General features: G+C 41.9%; 2 protein-coding genes across 4 annotated transcripts in view; one reads left to right on the top strand and one right to left on the bottom strand.

Moving 5' to 3' along the window:
* Nucleotides 1-4: 4 nt before the first annotated feature.
* mlana (melan-A) lies at nucleotides 5-18,092 on the bottom strand. Of its 3 annotated transcripts, XM_036977689.1 has the most exons (6): nucleotides 17,755-18,092; nucleotides 17,479-17,651; nucleotides 2,333-2,421; nucleotides 2,000-2,096; nucleotides 1,606-1,707; nucleotides 5-791 (listed from the first exon to the last, which is right to left on the bottom strand). In XM_036977689.1, the coding sequence occupies exons 3-6, from the start codon at nucleotides 2,395-2,397 to the stop codon at nucleotides 723-725; spliced, it is 333 nt and encodes a 110-aa protein (XP_036833584.1). In that variant the 5' UTR covers nucleotides 2,398-2,421; nucleotides 17,479-17,651; nucleotides 17,755-18,092; the 3' UTR covers nucleotides 5-722. The 3 variants fall into 3 exon arrangements, with proteins under 3 accessions (XP_036833584.1, XP_036833585.1, XP_021458812.2); XM_036977690.1 differs by lacking the exons at nucleotides 17,479-17,651; nucleotides 17,755-18,092 and adding an exon at nucleotides 12,130-12,148; XM_021603137.2 differs by lacking the exons at nucleotides 17,479-17,651; nucleotides 17,755-18,092 and adding an exon at nucleotides 2,874-3,020.
* Nucleotides 17,584-19,062, top strand: part of LOC110523958 (endoplasmic reticulum metallopeptidase 1) — a 39,475-nt gene continuing 37,996 nt past the window's right edge. The window contains 1 exon segment of the mRNA XM_036977688.1: nucleotides 17,584-17,885. Within this exon segment, the coding sequence (XP_036833583.1) occupies nucleotides 17,617-17,885 (269 nt within the window). The 5' untranslated portion in view covers nucleotides 17,584-17,616.

Raw genomic sequence — 19,062 nt, 5'->3', positions numbered from 1 at the left:
TTCATGTGAATTAAGTTCTTTATTGAAATGTATACTTTCCAAATCCTCATAAGTACATTTTTAAATATATAAGCAAACAATCAAGCCGGTAAGCTGTTGTCATTAACTTCAGAAGAATTCTCAATTGCTGCTACACATTTGGTTGTCACTAATGTAACGTAGCAGGCATAAAATAAACACCTGATACTAGGTCCCCTACATACTGGTCTTGACGAGAAGGAAAAAAATAGTCCGGGGAGGTTCTATTCTGCACTGTTCAACCAATCCAGTAAATGTGGAGGAGGAGTTAAGATGGAGCGTCGCCGCCTTGTAAACCTCCAAAAGCGGAAGTTGCGTCACAGGCTCGCTTTCCATTCCTCCTGAAAACCGGAACATCCGGTTTGTTGGGAACCTAGCTTCCGCCGAGTCATCACTGAAATGAACAAACAACTTCCAAAGTACAACATTGTTATGTTAGATATACAGGGATTGATAGAAAGTCTTGTTCTTTGAGCAGCATTCAGAAATAAAAGCTTGTGGAGCTAAAAGGTCAGAACATTAACATGAAACTACAGTGTTCCCCCCCCCAATTTTTTGTTTTTTAAATATGGAAGAATACTTCTATAAACTTGTGATAGTGAATAGAGTGCAAAATATTTGTTCTTCACAAGTTTGATCATGTGTTTAATGACATAACACATGAAGTTTAATCTTTTTGGTTATCCCACAGAGGACTGTTGTTATTAGGGCGAGTAGGGAGGAGGTAGGGGTCCTGATGAGATCTTCTCATAGGCAGGAGGGGCATTGGGAAGCTGAAACACATCAATACAAATACACACACCATTTAGGAAACAACCAGGATAAAACCCTCTGATAATTGAAATACTATTTCCCTTTTCACAGTATTGTACCGACACGAACCAAACTGCTGGCTTGGATATTTTCTTTTCACATCGTCCTTTTCGTAATGATTGCTGCAATGATGATGGATGCATAGGTCAGCTCAGTACAGCTTGGTTCGGCTCAGTCTTGTGAAAAGCCCTTATGTCGAAATATGCCCTTTCCAAGTACAATTATGCACCCCTTGGGGCCCTATGAATTCCAGATCGTAATCCCCTCCTGACGTCTGACATAATCTCTGACTGCACCACCAGTAGCCATATTGCACCAGGCAGCCCCTTATTCCACAAAGAACCCTTTAATTCCAGGAAAAGTCATGGAGATTGGAACTATAGGCCCTTCCTTCATGGTTGTGTTGGTGTGTATAGTCGAATGAATACAGTATGCTATGATCATGGCCATGGGTTGGTCACACTATTGCCTTCCAGCGCATGACTGCCCATGTCTGCAGCATGTGATCGAATCCTGGTTCCACCACTACGCATAAACAGAAACTCTCTCTTCACTTCTGTCTTTGTACACAGATTTAAACCTGCAGCTGTGTTTACACAGGAAGCCCAATTCTGATATTTTTCCCAATTAGTGGAAAAAATATCTGAATTGGCCTGCCTGTGTAAACGCAGCAATAGAGGACAACTCCATTCAATAAAACATCAAATACTATTTTTAAAAAAAAGTAAGTTCTGACCATTGACAAGCCCAGTACATCCAGTCCGAGTCTCTTACCACAGGTCGGAGCTCACTGAGGCCCATCTTGTTTTCTGCTGCAGCTCTTCGCTGGCTGAACTGTCCTCCGCTGAATCCTGGCGGGGACCCTGATCTTGGGCTCTGTGGGGAGAAAACAGCAACGTTAGTAAGGGGAACAGGAGGAATAAACCCTGTTGGACAGCAACCGATTACCTATTGCCGCTATTCCATCTCCTTTAGATCTGTGAAAGAACTGGACAGGTGAAAGATACATATAATGTATATCCCTATTGCTTTCACCTGTTTTAGGTCTATTCTCTTCAGATCATTTCATATGAAGTGAAGGAGAGAGGGGAGAAGATGAAGCCATTTTATACCATAGAGATATGCACCCTTTGTCATGCAAGGCAAGTGCAGCTTGGACAATTCTTACCCTGATCATTTTGTACCCGCTTCTCCTCTTGAAATACCAGCATCCGACGATGAGAAGGGCTGCGAGAATTACAACCAACAGAGCTATGCCAGCTGCCCTGTGGCGCACCAAACAAAATGTAGTATTATGAATAAATGAATAATACTTTCTTCACCAATGGATACATTTTAAGATATAAGATGGCATAACAAATCGAATGACGTTTTCTGAATGTCTGTAAGGTCTATATTCTACACAGTTCTAACTACCAGTTTAATGCTACAAATAATACCAGAAAACATCAATTCAATTCATGTTTTTTTCTTTTAGTTAGATTCAATAAATTCCACGAACTCTTCGGCCCTGACATGCTGTCCTCCTCTGCTTGCAAAATAAACGTTGAAGTCACCGCGAGGCATCTCTTTCCATCCAGACTTTTACACCTGAGGAACATGATGCAATTACCATTATAAACAGTAGGAAACCGTTATTACAGGTTTATTTCAACATCAATAACAGGCTAAACTATATAGGCTAATCCACTGGTCAAGTATATTGAACATTTTGCCGCAAAAATACATAGCTACAAATTGAATTTAGGCTAAATTCCAAAGCAACATCAACATATCAGAAGATATTTACATTTTATATCCTATAATATTTTCTGTAGGGCTATGAATAATGTTATTTCATTGCAGCATCATAATGTAGCCTGTACCATAACTAACAGAAAATCTGAATATTGATCAACATTGTATAGCCTAAGCTTCTATCAATATTGAAATAAATTGATCATTTTGAAAATGTAATAATTTAAAATATTTTTTTTCTTAGTTCAAAAGAAAACTGAATGGACCTGTCCATCAATGGTCTGTGTTTATGTAGAAAAAGTTACCTAAAGTAGATAATTAGATTGTGAAGGGTCCGGTCCTTCTAAATTGCTTCTCAGCGCTTTCCCGAAAGCTCTCAGTCTCACTTTTCTTTGCTTAAATCTCTGACTTGAGAAAAGGTTAGAACTGTGAGGGGAGGAAAGGAATGCTCATGACCGTCACGAGTTCCACCGCTCATACTTAAAGCCATTGAACTGGACTAATGGGCGTGAAACCCCTCCAGTCCTGGAGCCAGAACACAATTTATATTATGGACTCGATTATGGAAACTTTATCTGCTGACTCTTTCTGTCTAACATGGCGCTCAGGCTCAGCACGCTTCATTATTCACATGAATTAAGGGAAACTTCATAAACACTTATTCCTATTTTTTTATATACAGTGCCTTGCGAAAGTATTCGGCCCCCTTGAACTTTGCGACCTTTTGCCACATTTCAGGCTTCAAACATAAAGATATAAAACAGTATTTTTTTGTGAAGAATCAACAACAAGTGGGACACAATCATGAAGTGGAACGACATTTATTGGATATTTCAAACTTTTTTAACAAATCAAAAACTGAAAAATTGGGCGTGCAAAATTATTCAGCCCCCTTAAATTAATACTTTGTAGCGCCACCTTTTGCTGCGATTACAGCTGTAAGTCGCTTGGGGTATGTCTCTATCAGTTTTGCACATCGAGAGACTGACATTTTTTTCCCATTCCTCCTTGCAAAACAGCTCGAGCTCAGTGAGGTTGGATGGAGAGCATTTGTGAACAGCAGTTTTCAGTTCTTTCCACAGATTCTCGATTGGATTCAGGTCTGGACTTTGACTTGGCCATTCTAACACCTGGATATGTTTATTTTTGAACCATTCCATTGTAGATTTTGCTTTATGTTTTGGATCATTGTCTTGTTGGAAGACAAATCTCCGTCCCAGTCTCAGGTCTTTTGCAGACTCCATCAGGTTTTCTTCCAGAATGGTCCTGTATTTGGCTCCATCCATCTTCCCATCAATTTTAACCATCTTCCCTGTCCCTGCTGAAGAAAAGCAGGCCCAAACCATGATGCTGCCACCACCATGTTTGACAGTGGGGATGGTGTGTTCAGCTGTGTTGCTTTTACGCCAAACATAACGTTTTGCATTGTTGCCAAAAAGTTCAATTTTGGTTTCATCTGACCAGAGCACCTTCTTCCACATGTTTGGTGTGTCTCCCAGGTTGTCACGTATTAACAAGGTAGGTGGAATCAAGCGCAGAGAGCAGGTGCAGTGAGTCGATAGTTTATTCTCCGGAACAAACACTGAAAACCCGAAAACAGGGTGAAATAATCCAACACAGGATTAAGATATATCGGAGCAAATAACACAATACGTATTCACTAAAATACATGAAACCAAAACAATCCCGCACGAAACAAGGGCGGGACAACCTACTATAAATAAGGACGTCAATAAACTAAAATACACACAGGTGAAACTAATAAGACAAAACCAACAGACAAACGAAAAAGGGATCGATGGTGGCTAGTAGGACGGTGACGACGACCGCCGAGCACCGCCCGAACAGGCAGGAGAGCCAACTTCGGCGGAAGTCGTGACACAGGTGGCTTGTGGCAAACTTTAAACAACACTTTTTATGGATATCTTTAAGAAATGGCTTTCTTCTTGCCACTCTTCCATAAAGGCCAGATTTGTGTAATATACGACTGATTGTTGTCCTATGGACAGAGTCTCCCACCTCAGCTGTAGATCTCTGCAGTTCATCCAGAGTGATCATGGGCCTCTTGGCTGCATCTCTGATCAGTCTTTTCCTTGTATGAGCTGAAAGTTTAGAGGGACGGCCAGGTCTTGGTAGATTTGCAGTGGTCTGATACTCCTTCCATTTCAATATTATCGCTTGCACAGTGCTCCTTGGGATGTTTAAAGCTTGGGAAATCTTTTTGTATCCAAATCCGGCTTTAAACTTCTTCACAACAGTATCTCGGACCTGCCTGGTGTGTTCCTTGTTCTTCATGATGCTCTCTGCGCTTTTAACGGACCTCTGAGACTATCACAGTGCAGGTGCATTTATACGGAGACTTGATTACACACAGGTGGATTGTATTTATCATCTTTAGTCATTTAGGTCAACATTGGATCATTCAGAGATCCTCACTGAACTTCTGGAGAGAGTTTGCTGCACTGAAAGTAAAGGGGCTGAATAATTTTGCACGCCCAATTTTTCAGTTTTTGATTTGTTAAAAAAGTTTGAAATATCCAATAAATGTCGTTCCACTTCATGATTGTGTCCCACTTGTTGTTGATTCTTCACAAAAAATACAGTTTTATATCTTTATGTTTGAAGCCTGAAATGTGGCAAAAGGTCGCAAAGTTCAAGGGGGCCGAATACTTTCGCAAGGCACTGTAAGTAACACATCAAGGATTAAAATATTTAATATAATTCACAATATCATTTGAGTACATTTATTTCATTTCAGTTCATAAAAATAACTTTATGTAGCCTACCTTTATTGCACACTATTGATATCTTGAACATTGTACATGTCACCAGAAATTATGACCAAAAAATGAATCACTAAAATAATACCAAAATATTGCTTTGTAATTCTAACCTAACCTATTATAATTCCTGTGAATAAGATCACGTGTTTTATTGTATTGTAGTGGTAATGTAGTAGGATGCTCTTGATAGTGTAGGGCTAATATCCTTTTCATTTGTTGCCTGCTTTGGCATTATAGTAGGCCTACTTTCAGATTATCTTGCAGTACCAAGGATTGGTCTGTAGGGTGCACAATATGATTACTTTCTGCCTCACAAGTTGTAAACCACTGCAATGAGCACTGCAACAGAACATAAACTCAGCAAAAAAAGAAACGTCCTCTCACTGTCAACTGCGTTTATTTTCAGCAAACTTAACATGTGTAAATATTTGTATGAACATAACAAGATTCAACAACTGAGGCATAAACTGAACAAGTTCCACAGACTAACAGAGATGGAATAATGTGTACCTGAACAGGGGGGGGGGGGGGGGGGGGGGGGTGTCAGTATGGGTATCTGGTGTCAGTCAGTATCTGGTGTGGCCACCAGCTGCATTAAGTACTGCAGTGCATCTCCTCCTCATGGACTGCACCAGATTTGCCTGTTCTTGCTGTGAGATGTTACCCCACTCTTCCACCAAGGCACCTACCTGCAAGTTCCCTGACATTTCTGGGGGGAACGGCCCTAGCCCTCACCCTCCGATCCAACAGGTCCCAGAAGTACTCAATGGGATTGAGATCAGGGCTCTTTGCTGGCCATGGCAGAACACTGACATTCCTGTCTTGCAGGAAATCAAGCACAGAATGAGCAACAGAATGAGCAGTATGGCTGGTGGCAATGTCATGCTGCAGCGTCATGTCAGGATGAGCCTGTAGGAAGGGTACCACATGAGGGAGGAGGATGTCTTCCCTGTAACGCACAGCGTTGAGATTGCCTGCAATGACAACAAGCTCAGTCCCATGATGCTGTGACACATCGGCCCAGACCATGACGGACCCTCCGCCTCCAAATCGATCCCGCTCCAGAGTACAGGCCTCAGTGTAACGCTCATTCCTTCGACGATAAACTCAAATCCGACCATCACCCCTTGGTGTTTTTCAGAGTCAGTAGAAAGGCCTCTATAGTGTCCTAAGTTTTCATATCTGTGACCTTAATTGCTTACCGTCTGTAAACTGTTAGTGTCTTAACGACCGTTCCACAGGTGCATGCTCATTAATTGTTTATGGTTCATTGAACAAGCATTGGTAACAGTGTTTAAACCCTTTACAATGAAGATCTGTGAAGTTAGTTGGATTTTTCCGAATTATCTTTGAAAGACAGGGTCCTGAAAAAGGGACATTTCTTTTTTGTTGAGTTTACAAACACATACCAAATAAGGAAACTACTTGAGTCATAAACCACATTTTTGTTGTTGTTGGAAAAAACAGACATGAAGCAGAAATGTTGAAACATTTCAAGCCAATAATAATTGTTTGCCATAGAGTAACCATTACAGAATAGGATATGTCAAAATGATTGCGTTTCATACAGTTTTGTAAAAACGGCTAGCTGGAGCTTGTATGAACTGTTGGCTGTGAATGCTCTCACCTGCTAGTACTTAATGCTGATTGTTAAGGTACTGGGCAGCTGTATTCATCAACCTGGCCAATGCTTTCGACTCTGGCAATCACCACATTCTTATCGGCAGACTTAACAGCCTTGGTTTCTCGAATGACTGTCTCCCCTGGTTCACCAACTACTTATCAGACAGAGTTTAGTGGAGGGCCTGTTGTCCGGACCTCTGGCAGTCTCTATGGGGGTGCCACAGGGTTCAATTCTCGGGCCGACATTTCACTGTATACATCAATGATGTCGCTCTTGCTGCTGGTGATTCTCTGATCCACCGCTACGCAGTTGACACCATTCTGTATACATCTGGCCCTTCTTTGGACTGTGTTAACTAACCTCCAGATGAGCTTCAATGCCATACAACTCTAACTTCTGACTTAGAATATGGTGTCTGGTTATACTGTAAGCTCTCCTTCCAGACTCATATTAAGCATTTCCAATCCAAAATTAAATCTATAATCGGCTTCCTATTTCGCAGCAAAGCATCCTTCACTCATGCTGCCAAACATACCCTCGTAAAACTGACTATCCTACCGATCCTTGACTTTGGCGATGTCATTTACAAAATAGCCTCCAACACTCTACTCAGCAAATTGGATGCAGTCTATCACAGTGCCATCTGTTTTGTCACCAAAGCCCCATATACCCACCACTGCAACCTGTATACTCTCGTTGGCTGGCCCTCGCTTCATATTCATCGCCAAACCCACTGGCTCCAGGTCATCTATGTCTTTACTAGGTAAAGCCCCGCCTTATCTCAGCTCACTGGTCACCATAGCAGCACCCACCCGTAGCACGCGCTCCAGCAGGTATATTTCACTGGTCACCCCCAAAGCCAATTCATACTTTGGCCGCCTTTCCTTCCAGTTGTCTGCTGCCAATGACTGGAACTAACTACAAAAATCACTGAAGCTGGAGACTCATATCTCCCTCACTAACTTTAAGCATCAGCTGTCAGAGCAGCTCACAGATTACTGCACCTGTACATAGCCCATCTATAATTTAGGCCAAACAACTACCTCTACCCCTACTGTATTTATTTATTTTGCTCCTTTGCACCCCATGTCTCTCTACTTTGCACATTCTTCCACTGCAAATCTACCATTCCAGTGTTTTACTTGCTATATTGTATTTGCCTTTACCTCCCTTATCTCACCTCATTTGCTCACATTGTATATAGACTTATTTTTATACTGTATTATTGACTGCATGTTTGTTTTACTCCATGTGTAACTCTGTGTCGTTGTATGTGTCGAACTGCTTTGCTTTATCTTGGCCAGGTCGCAATTGTAAATGAGAACTTGTTTTCAACTTGCCTACCTGGTTAAATAAAGGTGAAATAAAAAAATTAAATTAAAATGTCCCCGTCAGTCCATTTTATTGGTAACCTACATGGTAATGTAAAAGTTGTATTTTTTAGTGATCCAATATGTAACAGACTCCCGAGTGGCACAGAGGTCTAAGGCAGTGCATCTCAGTGCTAGCGGTGTCACTACAGACCATGGTTCGTTCCAGGACTGTATCACAACCGGCCGTGGTCGTTAGTCCCATAGGGAGGTGCACAATTGGCCCAGCGTAGTCCGGGTTCGGGGATGATTTAGCCAGGGTAGGCCATCATTGTAAAGAAAAATGTTTTTAACTGACTTGCCTAGTTAAATAAAGGTTAAACACACACATCATTTGGTTTCAATCCAGAGAGGTTAGAAAAAGTATCTAGATCCTCAATGAGGCTGTGGAGGGATACAGATTGTGGATTTAAAAGAAAACATGAATCATCAGTGTACAAAGACACCTTTGTTTTTAAGCCCTGGATTTCTAACCCCTTGATATTATTGTTGGATTTTAACAGCTAACATTTCAATGTCAATAATGAATAGATATGCCGATAGTGGACAACCTTGTTTTACTCCTCTTGACAGTTTAAAACTTTGAGAAGTAGCCATTATTTACTATGTTACATCTAGGGTTACCATAATTTTAACCCATGTTATAAGAGATTCTAAAAAATGTAAATATTCCAGGCATTTATATTCCAGTCATACTTTATCAAAAGCCTTTTCAAAGTCAGCTATGAATACCAGGCCTGTTTTCCCAGATTTTTCATAGTTTTCTATTATTTTCAGTCTTATATTATCTCCAATGTATTGTCCATGTAAAAAAAAAAACTGTCTGATTAGGATGAATAATATCTTGCTGCTTTTTGTTCTATGTTGCTCTGTCTGTATGCTGTCTTGCTTGTCCTATGTTGCTCTGTCTGTATGCTATGTCTTGCTTGTCCTATGTTGCTCTGCGTGTGCTCACTGCTCAATAATTGTCTATATTGTAATTGTTTTTAATAACCTGCCCAGGGACTGCGGTTGAAAATTATGAGGGAGTTAGGACGGACGTAGTCAATATAATTTGTTCAGCACTTTTGTAATGTGCAGAAACACATTTCTGAATATGGGCCGTTCTTACAGTATTCTCCCTGTACACCAAGTCAGAACCATAGGATAAATAAAGAGGGCATATAAGCAGACAATATTCTCTTACAATATTCAACGATAACATTTATCTAAAACAGGCTATAGGCTACATGTGCACACCAAGCACACACCATGCACTTAGTATTACTTTATTAGCTACAGTATACATATCTCCCTGGCATATTGCATAATTTATGCAGCAGCATAAAATACATTTTTGGACTCACTTGTTGTGCTGTGCTCACTTGAACAGGAAAGTGGCTCGGCGGTCCTTCTTGTGGGCACATTTTGTTGTTGTCACACCCTGATCTGGTTCACCTGTCCTTGTGATTGTCTCCACCCCCCTCCAGGTGTCACCTATCTTCCCCATTATCCCCTGTGTATTGATATTGATTATCCCCTGTGTTTCGTTTGTCTGTTGCCAGTTTGCCAAGTCAACCAGCGTTTTGTTTCTCAGCTCCTGCTTTTCCCCAGTCTCTCTTTCCTCACCCTCCTGGTTTTGACCATTGCCTGTCCTGACTCTGACCCTGCCTACCGACCGGTACCTTTGACCTCTGCTTACCCTTACTGTTGCCTCTCCTCTGGTTTACTGACCACTGCCTGCCTTGACCTGTCTATTGCCTGCTCCTATTGGATCATTAAACTATTGTATATTCGATGTGGTCTGCATCTGGGTCTTACCTTCATACATTATAGTTATCAAACTTTGTCATCAAAGTCTGGCATTCTCTGGATTTATGGTGCTTTCAAGACAACTGGGAACTCTGGAACAAAAACAAGGTTAAATCATGACGTCAGTGATCTTCAGGTCGGAGCTCAAGAAAGAGCTCCAGCTAGCTGTTTTTACATGATCTTTTATATCGCCGCATTCTGACCTGGCCAGTGGCGAACATGTAATTCAGGGCAGGTTACGTCAGCATCTTACTTTCAAAATCTTCGCTAACAGTCATCATCATGAATCATTGTCTACAATCTAAAGGCAAATCCTTTTTTATCCTTGTCACATGAAGAGAAATAATGAAGAGAATGTATAGATAAAATCGGTTCTCATCGACCACTGGACATAGCCATTACACAACAAGTTAAAAATGGCTAATTCAACAATGAGTGGTTTGGAAGTAATCAGTGGCTAACTGCAAGTATTGCAAAGCAATCCCTAGCCTGTTATTCAGTGGAGTAGCTGTGTTTTCCCCCCCCGAATTCCCACCATAAATCCAGAGAATGCCAGACTTTGATGACAAAATTTTGCCCACAAAGGACCGCCGCGCCACCTTCCTGTTTAAGTGAGCAAGGTGAGTCCATAAATGTCTTGTATGCTGCTGCATAAATTATGTAATATGCCATGGAGATATGTATACTGTAGCTAAGAAAGTAATATTAAGTGTTTGTTGTATATTAAGCTGTTAGTAGCCGGTGTGTGATTGTTTGCAGACATTTTTTTGTACAGCTTTGACAGTGCTACTGATAGTAGTGGTGGCGCTTGGCTTGCACCCGCTTGGCTTGCACCTATTTTCACCTCTTCATTTCGCCTGCTGTTCTAACTTGGTGGTGTACATGTAGCCTATAACCTGTTTTGGAGAAATGTAATCATTGAATATTGTAAGAGCTTTCATTGTCTGCTTCTATGCCCCCTTGATTTATCCTACAGTTCTGACTTAGAATACAGAGAGAAAACTGTAAGAATGGCCCATGTTCTGAATGATGTTGCTGTACATTTCAAAAGTGCTGAACAAATTGACTACATATTGACTACGTCCGTCGTCGCTCGCTCATTAATGTCTTAATCAAAATGACGGATTGCCTCTTATCCTCCCCTTATGCTATAGTTTGTACATCTCAATTGTCAGTAGAAACTACATTTGTTTTTAAGCAAGTCAGCCATATCAGCTATGTTTATTTTAAAGGCAGTAAATGAGGCTGGATGAACTGTTTCGCTGCCAGACAAGGCTCCGCTGATAGCCAGGTGTAACAGTGGTAAGGTGTTGTGACTGCTGTTGGGACAGTTTAATGTAGGCCCTAACAGTTTGTCACCGTTTCTCCCCGTTGTATTGCAATTAATGTATTGTTTCGTGTTTTATAGTGGCATGCATGCCAGCAAAGCCACATTTCAATTTTTTTGCCCCTCCAATAGTTACATGCTAACATCGCATCTGCTTGTGGTTGTCCATGGTTGCTGGTTATTTACCAGGTAACAAGAAGTGGTTTAAACAAACGCAGGACATTGAATGCTTCCTGAATTGACTCCAAAAAGTAACATAAGTAGGCCTACAGTATCAGAGCGAGGTCAAACAAGTGTGTGTGTTAGTCAGATTATCCAATGTCCAGAGCAACACTATTGATGATTCTCTACCCCCAGTGCATGTGGTGTACTATGGTCTTAGCCATGCTCTCACTAGCCCTCGTCTTTTCTCTGTCTCCTCTTCCAGAGAGCCTGAGGCTCTTGGGCTGTGACTGAGGACACCCTGGCCCAATCCCACCTGGGCCCTCTCTACATGCTTCCTGCCTGTTGCTGGCTCCACTGGCTGCCGTCTTATCAGCTCTTAACCATCCTTGCTATTTTGTTTGTTTTTTTGCGTTGTTTGTAACTTGTTTTGTACATAATGTTGCTGTTACTGTCTCTTATGACTGAAAAGAGCTTCTGGACATCAGAGCTGCGATTGCTCACCTCAAACTGGACAAGGAGTTCTTCTTCAATGAGTCGGATGGGAGGGATATAATACAGACACCCGACCAGGCCCAGATCCACGTTATTTGCTGGAGAAGGAAACAGAGATTTTGCGGAAGGAGATCAGGGTGCCATGTGAGTATCAGGCAAATAAATGGGATGAACTGAAAGTATGTTTATCCTACCAACGGGACATTAAAAACGGTAATATATTGTGTTTCACCGAGTCGTGGCTGAATGACAACATTAAGAACATAGAGCTGGCGGGTTATACACTATCGGCCTGACAGAACAGCCGCATCTGGTAACACACAGGATGGGGGCTTATGTATTTATGTAAACAACAGCTGGTGCACAATATCTAAGGAAGTCTCTAGGTTTTGCTTGCCTGAGGAAGAGTATCTCGTGATTAGCTGTCGACCACACTATCTACCAAGAGAGTTTTCATCTGTATTTTTTGTAGCTGTCTATTTACCACCACAAACCGATGCTGGCACTAAAACCTCACTCAATGAGCTGTATACCACCATAAGCGGGCAGGAAGCTGCTCGTCCAGGGGCAGCGCTCCTAGTGGCAAGGGACTTTAGTGCAGGAAACTTTGATCAGTTTTACCTCATTTCTATCAGCTTGTTAAATGTGCAACCAGAGGGAAAAGAATTCTGGACCACCTTCACTCCACACAGAGACAAGTACAAAGCTCTCCCTCGTCCTCCATTTGGCAAATCTGACCACAATTATATCCGCCTGATTCTTGCTTAAAAGCAAAAATGAAATCAGGAAGCACCAGTAACTCGGTCTATAAAAAACTGGTCAGATGAAGCAGATGCTAAACTGCAGGACTGTTTTGCTGGTGCAGACTGGAATATGTTCCCGGGATTCTACCAATGACATTGTGGAGTACACCACATCAGTCACTGGCTTTATCAATGGGTGCATCGGGGATGTCATCCCCACAGTGACTGTACGTACATACTCCAACCAGAAGCCATGGATTACAGGCAACATTCGTACTGAGCTAAAGGGTAGAGCTGCCGCTTTCAAGGAGCGGGACTCCAACCCGGAAGCTTATAGGAATCCCGCTATGCCCTCTGACGAATCATCAAACAGGCAAAGCGTCAATACGCAACTAAGATCAAATCGTACTACACCGGCTCCGATGCTCGTCGGATGTGGCAGGGCCTGCAAACTATTAGACTACAAAGGGAAGCACAGCCGAGAGCTGCCCAGTGACACGAGCCTACCAGATGAGCTAAATAACTTCTATGCTCGCTTCGAGGCAAGTAACACTGGGACATGCATGAGAGCATCAGCTGTTCCGGATGATTGTGTGATCACGGTCTCCACAGCCGATGTGAGTAAGACCTTTAAACATGTCAACATACGAGGCCGCAGGGCCAGATGGATTGCCAGGACTCTCAGATCATGAGAAACAAGATTCTTGAATGCCAAGCGTCACATCTGGAGGAAACTTGACACCATCCCTACAGTGAAGCATGGTAGTGGCAGCATCATGATGGTGCTGGAGAAGGCTGACGTTTTACGCATTCCCAACCAATTGTTTTTTTGTTTGTTTCTTTGCGTTGTTTGTAACTTATTTTTTTACTTATTTTGTACATAATGTTGCTGCTACTGTCTCTTATGACCGAAAATAACTTCTGGACTTTATGGACAACGACCACAAGCACACAGCCAAGACAACACAGGAGTGGCTTGGGGACAAGTCTCTGATTGGCCTTGAGTGGCCCAGCCAGAGCCCGGACTTGAACCCGATTGAACATTTCTGGAGAGATCTGAAAATAGCTGTGCAGCGACGCTCCCATCCAACCTGACAGATCTTGAGAGCATCTGCAGAGAAGAGTGGGAGAAACTCTCCAAATACAGGTGTGCCAAGATTGTAGCGCCATACCCAAGAAGCCTCAAGGCTGTAATCGCTGCCAAAGGTGCTTCAACAAAGTACTGAGTCAAGGGTCTGAATACTTATGTAAATGTGATATTTAAGTTTTTATTTTGAACAAATTTGCTAAAATGTCTAAACGGTTTTTGCTTTGTCATTATGGGGTATTGTGTGTAAATTGAAAGGGGAAACGGTTTCATCAATTTTAGAATAAGGCTGTAAAGTAACAAGATGAGGAAAAAGTCAAGTTGTCTGAATATTTTCTGAATGCACTGTATAGGGAATATGGTGCAATTTGGGACACATTCCATCTGTTGATGAAGCTACCTGAAATCAATGGCTGCATACCAATTGTCCATCCCGCTCATGGATATCCAAGTATTGGATAGGTGTAAGCATTGTTAAATCCCTGTGATGAGAAGAAATGTACAATGCAACCAGCATTGTAAATAAAGAGATGTGCAGAAAGATAATCAGCCTCTGTGGATCCTTTCCCCTTAATGTATTTTTCATGACAGCCAGGCCCATCTTTTCAAAGAAACACCATTTTAATTCAATCGGAGTAAAATAAGGAGTCTATTGCTTCAGTCCTTGTTCCGTTTTCACTTCTTGTTACCTGGTAAATAAACCAGCGACCATGGATAACCACAAGGAGAATAAGGTGAGGAAACAGTCCATGTCAGCCAGGCCCATCTTTTTAAAGAAAACACAATTTAATTATCTCTCTATTTGAGCAAAATAAGTAGTTTGGTTGTGTTCACAAGAAAATCCTCTCAGTTCAGGTAAAGCACCACAGTCAAGCAGAAAAATATGAATGTTCTACCATAAAGTGAGAACAATTACTTTCCCTGGCTATTTATAAATACTGTAACAGTAAATGTAATAGATTACATTCACTGCTATAAATCTATCTCCAATATAATTGCAGAGTTTACAAAGACCCACTGTGGACCTTTGACAAAAAAATCTCTGTGTGAAAAGGTGGCCCATGGCCATGTTTTGTCAACGAACTCCATGTATTCCAAACATTGGTGTTAACCAGATGATCCTAATAATTTAAAGACGAAATTAACTGCAAAATACTGGTCTCATATTTATTAGTATAACTAGGCTACACAGAACCACGGCGGAACCATTGTACAACGAGAGTCATTTCACCATATTAAAACGTATCCCAGTCCAACATGCCTAGCTCTGCCCACTGGGGCGTGGTGTACGGAGCGCTCTTTGAAACAAGCGCTCATATCGACGTGTTCCACCGGATCCAGTTATCTCACCACACAGACGGAAAAACAATATAACATTCCTTGGCTTTAATGCTGATTGTTAAGGTTCTGACTCAATAGGCTATCCGGCAAGAACAAGGCAGATGTGTATATATCCAGAGATTTATTAGCTCTTGGTCACCACCACAGTTGCACACATCACATAAATAATCTTTGTGGTTTATTGCGGATGCAAGCATAACACTTCTACACTGAATAAAAAATATAAACGCAACATGTAAAGTGTTGGTCCCATGTATCATGAGCTGAAATAAAATATCCCAGAAATGTTCCATACACACAAAAAAAACGTATTTCTCTCAAATGTTGTGCACAAAATTGTTTACGGACCTGTTAGTGAGCATTTCTTCTTTACCAATATAATCCATTCAATTGACAGTTGTGGCATATCAAGAAGATGATTAAACAGCATGATCATTACACAGGTGCACCTTGTGCTGGGGGTAATAAAAGGCCACACAACATGTGCAGTTTTGTCACACAACACAATGCCACGTCTCAAGTTTCGAGGGAGCATGCAATTGGCATGCTGACTGCAGGAATGTCCATTAGAGCTTTTGCCAGATAAATTAATGTTCATTCATGTTAACTACCAATGTAGTTCTTGATAATTTGGCAATACTTCCAACTGGCCTCACAACCGCATACTATATGTATGGCGTCTTGTATTACTTGTATTACTGATGTTAACGTTGTGAACAGAGTGCCCCATGGTGGCAGTGGGGATTATGGTATGGGCAGGCATAAACTTTGGACAATGAACACAATTGCATTTTATTGATGGCAATTTGAATGCACAGAGATTTTTTTTTATTTTTTATTATTTTTTTTTTTACCTTTATTTAACCAGGCAAGTCAGTTAAGAACAAATTCTTATTTTCAATGACGTCCTGGGAACAGTGGGTTAACTGCCTGTTCAGGGGCAGAACGACAGGGAACCGGAAGGTTGCCGGAAGGTTGCAAGCTTGCAACCTTCCGGCAACCTTCCGGTTACTAGTCCAACGCTCTAACCACTAAGCTACCCTGCCGCCCCAATACCCAGATACTGTGATTAGATCCTGAAGCCCATTGTGAGGCCCATTTTTTTTAAGGTATCTGAGACCAACAGATGCATATCTGTATTCCCAGTCATGTGAAATCCATAGATTAGGGCAGGAGTGGCAACTTTGGTTTTAAAAGTGTGGGGGGGACATATTTTTTATAAACACTCCAAACAGCCTACCCAACCACTTGGAGGCATCCACATGGTCCTAAAGCATTGCCTCGTTTTGTATCACATTCCAATTACAAAACGGAGGGGACAAAAATACAATTTCAGAATGTGTGTGGAGGGAGGGGGGGGGGGGGGACATGTCCCCAGTGAAAGTTGCACCCCTGGATTAAGGTTTAATTTATTTATTTCAATTGACTGATTTCGTTATATGAACTGTAACTCAGTAAAATATTTGATATTGTTGCATGTTGCGTTTTATATTTGACTTGACTGAAAATTTGGTCGGCAGTCAAATTATGCGCCTTCATCTGCCGACAACGATAGCCGCTGGGCGGATTAGATTATCCTGAGCTGCGATGACCGGTCTATGGCCAATGACGTAAACGGGAAAAGCGGCGAGAGAAGAGCCGCCTTCTCAAATCGAACAGTAATCTGCGCCGCTTGGTCAGGTTGTCAACAAGGTACATCGTCCAGAAACATATATCTATTTTCCTTAAAACATGTTTGAGTATTTCAAACTAGATTTCATTGGGAAGGCAGATAATGTGGTTTAATCAAAAGCAATCACTTTTGCACGTGGAAACACATAGCACTACTCATTACTCCACGTGCTTAATGTTGTCACTTTTGCCTTGAACCGACTTCACCGTTGGCTTTGAACGGGGAAATTGGTTTGTGCCTGGGAAGCAGCTCGGTTACAAAACGAATGCAATCATCTTTCGTTTGGGCCAGATTAAACGAGTCCCCGCATTCTGACCTGGAGTGGGAGGGCTCAGAGTCCAAATATGTATTCGGGCACGCTGATTGGTGGAAATCAGGAGGCTGTAAGTGACTGACAATTGAGAAGGGAAGATATCACTGGGACAGTGTGCACAGGTATGGCCTTTATTTACAAGTATTCTCCCCATAACCAATATACTCAATAGGTATTGAATTGATAAGACCAGAGAACTTACAATAATTGACTGGGAACTGATGCACCTTCGATTTTATTTATACCATCGTCTACTTCCTTGCAGTGAAATAAGTTTTCCCCTCTCGTCATCCATCAGGTGTTCACCGAAGCGACGCTTGAAGGTGTACCAGTGGCAAGGATGCAGAGTGGCACCAATATTAGGAGAATAAAAGCCTGCTTGCAAAACAATGTTTCCGAAAGGAATTATGACCCTGAGGATCAATGCGGAACCAACGGATGCAGTGTCGTGAAAAAGAAACCCAAAGTGAGCTTTTACCTGCTACACGAAGGCGTCGGAGTCGCACTGGTGACTGTATTTATTCTGGTGCTGTGGGGACTTGTTCATTTATCATTACAGCAACTTGTCTTTGGAAAAGCTACTGGCGAGTTCAATGCTGTCAGGGCAAGGTAAATCTTGATATTGTTGCAGATATGTATTCTCGAATCTCAACAAGTTGCATTATATAACTTATTTCACGATATCACTTCCAGGTTACCTTTAAAGTCCCCGTTGCGCAAGCTAACCTTTCCTCTAGTTGTTTACCTCAGCGAGTCCCACCTAGCCACTAACAGTACAATCCACCTGTAGTTGTTGTCCTGCAAGTTAACCCACATTCTTTTGCTAAACGTTTCTGAAACGGAACTAAATGGGGAGGGACCTACCTAAATGTGTCCAATAGAAACTCTCGTTTTCGTTGGAAAACGAAACTGTTTCGACTAATTACACCCCAGGTGTCACTAGGGTGTTGCTAAGGTCGGTTGATAATTGGAGGAGTAAATGGAAAACAATGCTTCTCCGTTGTTTCTTGACAGTTTGTACCTGTCAGTAGTGAAGGCGATATCAGCCGACAGAGAGACCAATGTTCCTGTACATAGGCTTAACTGATTCAAATCAAATGTATTTATAAAGACGTTTTTACAGATGTCACAAATTGCTTATGCAGAACCTAGCCTAAACCCCAAAGAGCAAGCAAGCAATGAAGATATGGACGCATGGTGGCTAGGAAAAACTCCCTAGAAAGGCAGGAACCTAGGAAGAAACATAGAGAGGAATCAGGCTCAGAGGGGTAGCCAGTCCTCTTCTGGCTGTGCCAGGGGGAGATTATAAGGGTACATGGCCATTAAAGCCAGATCAGTATTCAAGATGTTCATAGATTTATTAAAAATAATATAAATAGATAGAGAGAGAGGGTCAAAAACAGACGGTCCAGGACAAGGCTGCATGTCCGGTGAACAGGTGAGGGTTCCATAACCACAGGCAAAACAGCAGAAACTTGATCAGCAGCACGACTAGGTGGACTGGGGACAAGAACAGCCAGGAGTCGTCAGGCTAGGTAGTCCTGAGGCATGGTCCTAGGGCTCAGGTCCTCCGGAAGGGGAGAGAACGAAATGTGAGAATTAGAGGGAGCATACTTAAGATTACACAGGACACCAGATAAGACAGGAGAATGACATCAGATAGGACAGTCTGACCCCTAGCCCTCTGGTACATAGACTGTTGCAGCATAGATACTTGAAGGCTTGCAGCTTAGCACATTATCTAACATACTTATTTTCATTCCCATTATAAACAGTTGATTGATGT

This window comes from Oncorhynchus mykiss, chromosome 5, assembly GCF_013265735.2.
Source record: "Oncorhynchus mykiss isolate Arlee chromosome 5, USDA_OmykA_1.1, whole genome shotgun sequence".
NCBI classification, from domain to species: Eukaryota; Metazoa; Chordata; class Actinopteri; order Salmoniformes; family Salmonidae; genus Oncorhynchus; species Oncorhynchus mykiss.
Note: the sequence above shows the minus strand (reverse complement) of the source record. Positions and strands in the feature narration are given on the sequence as shown.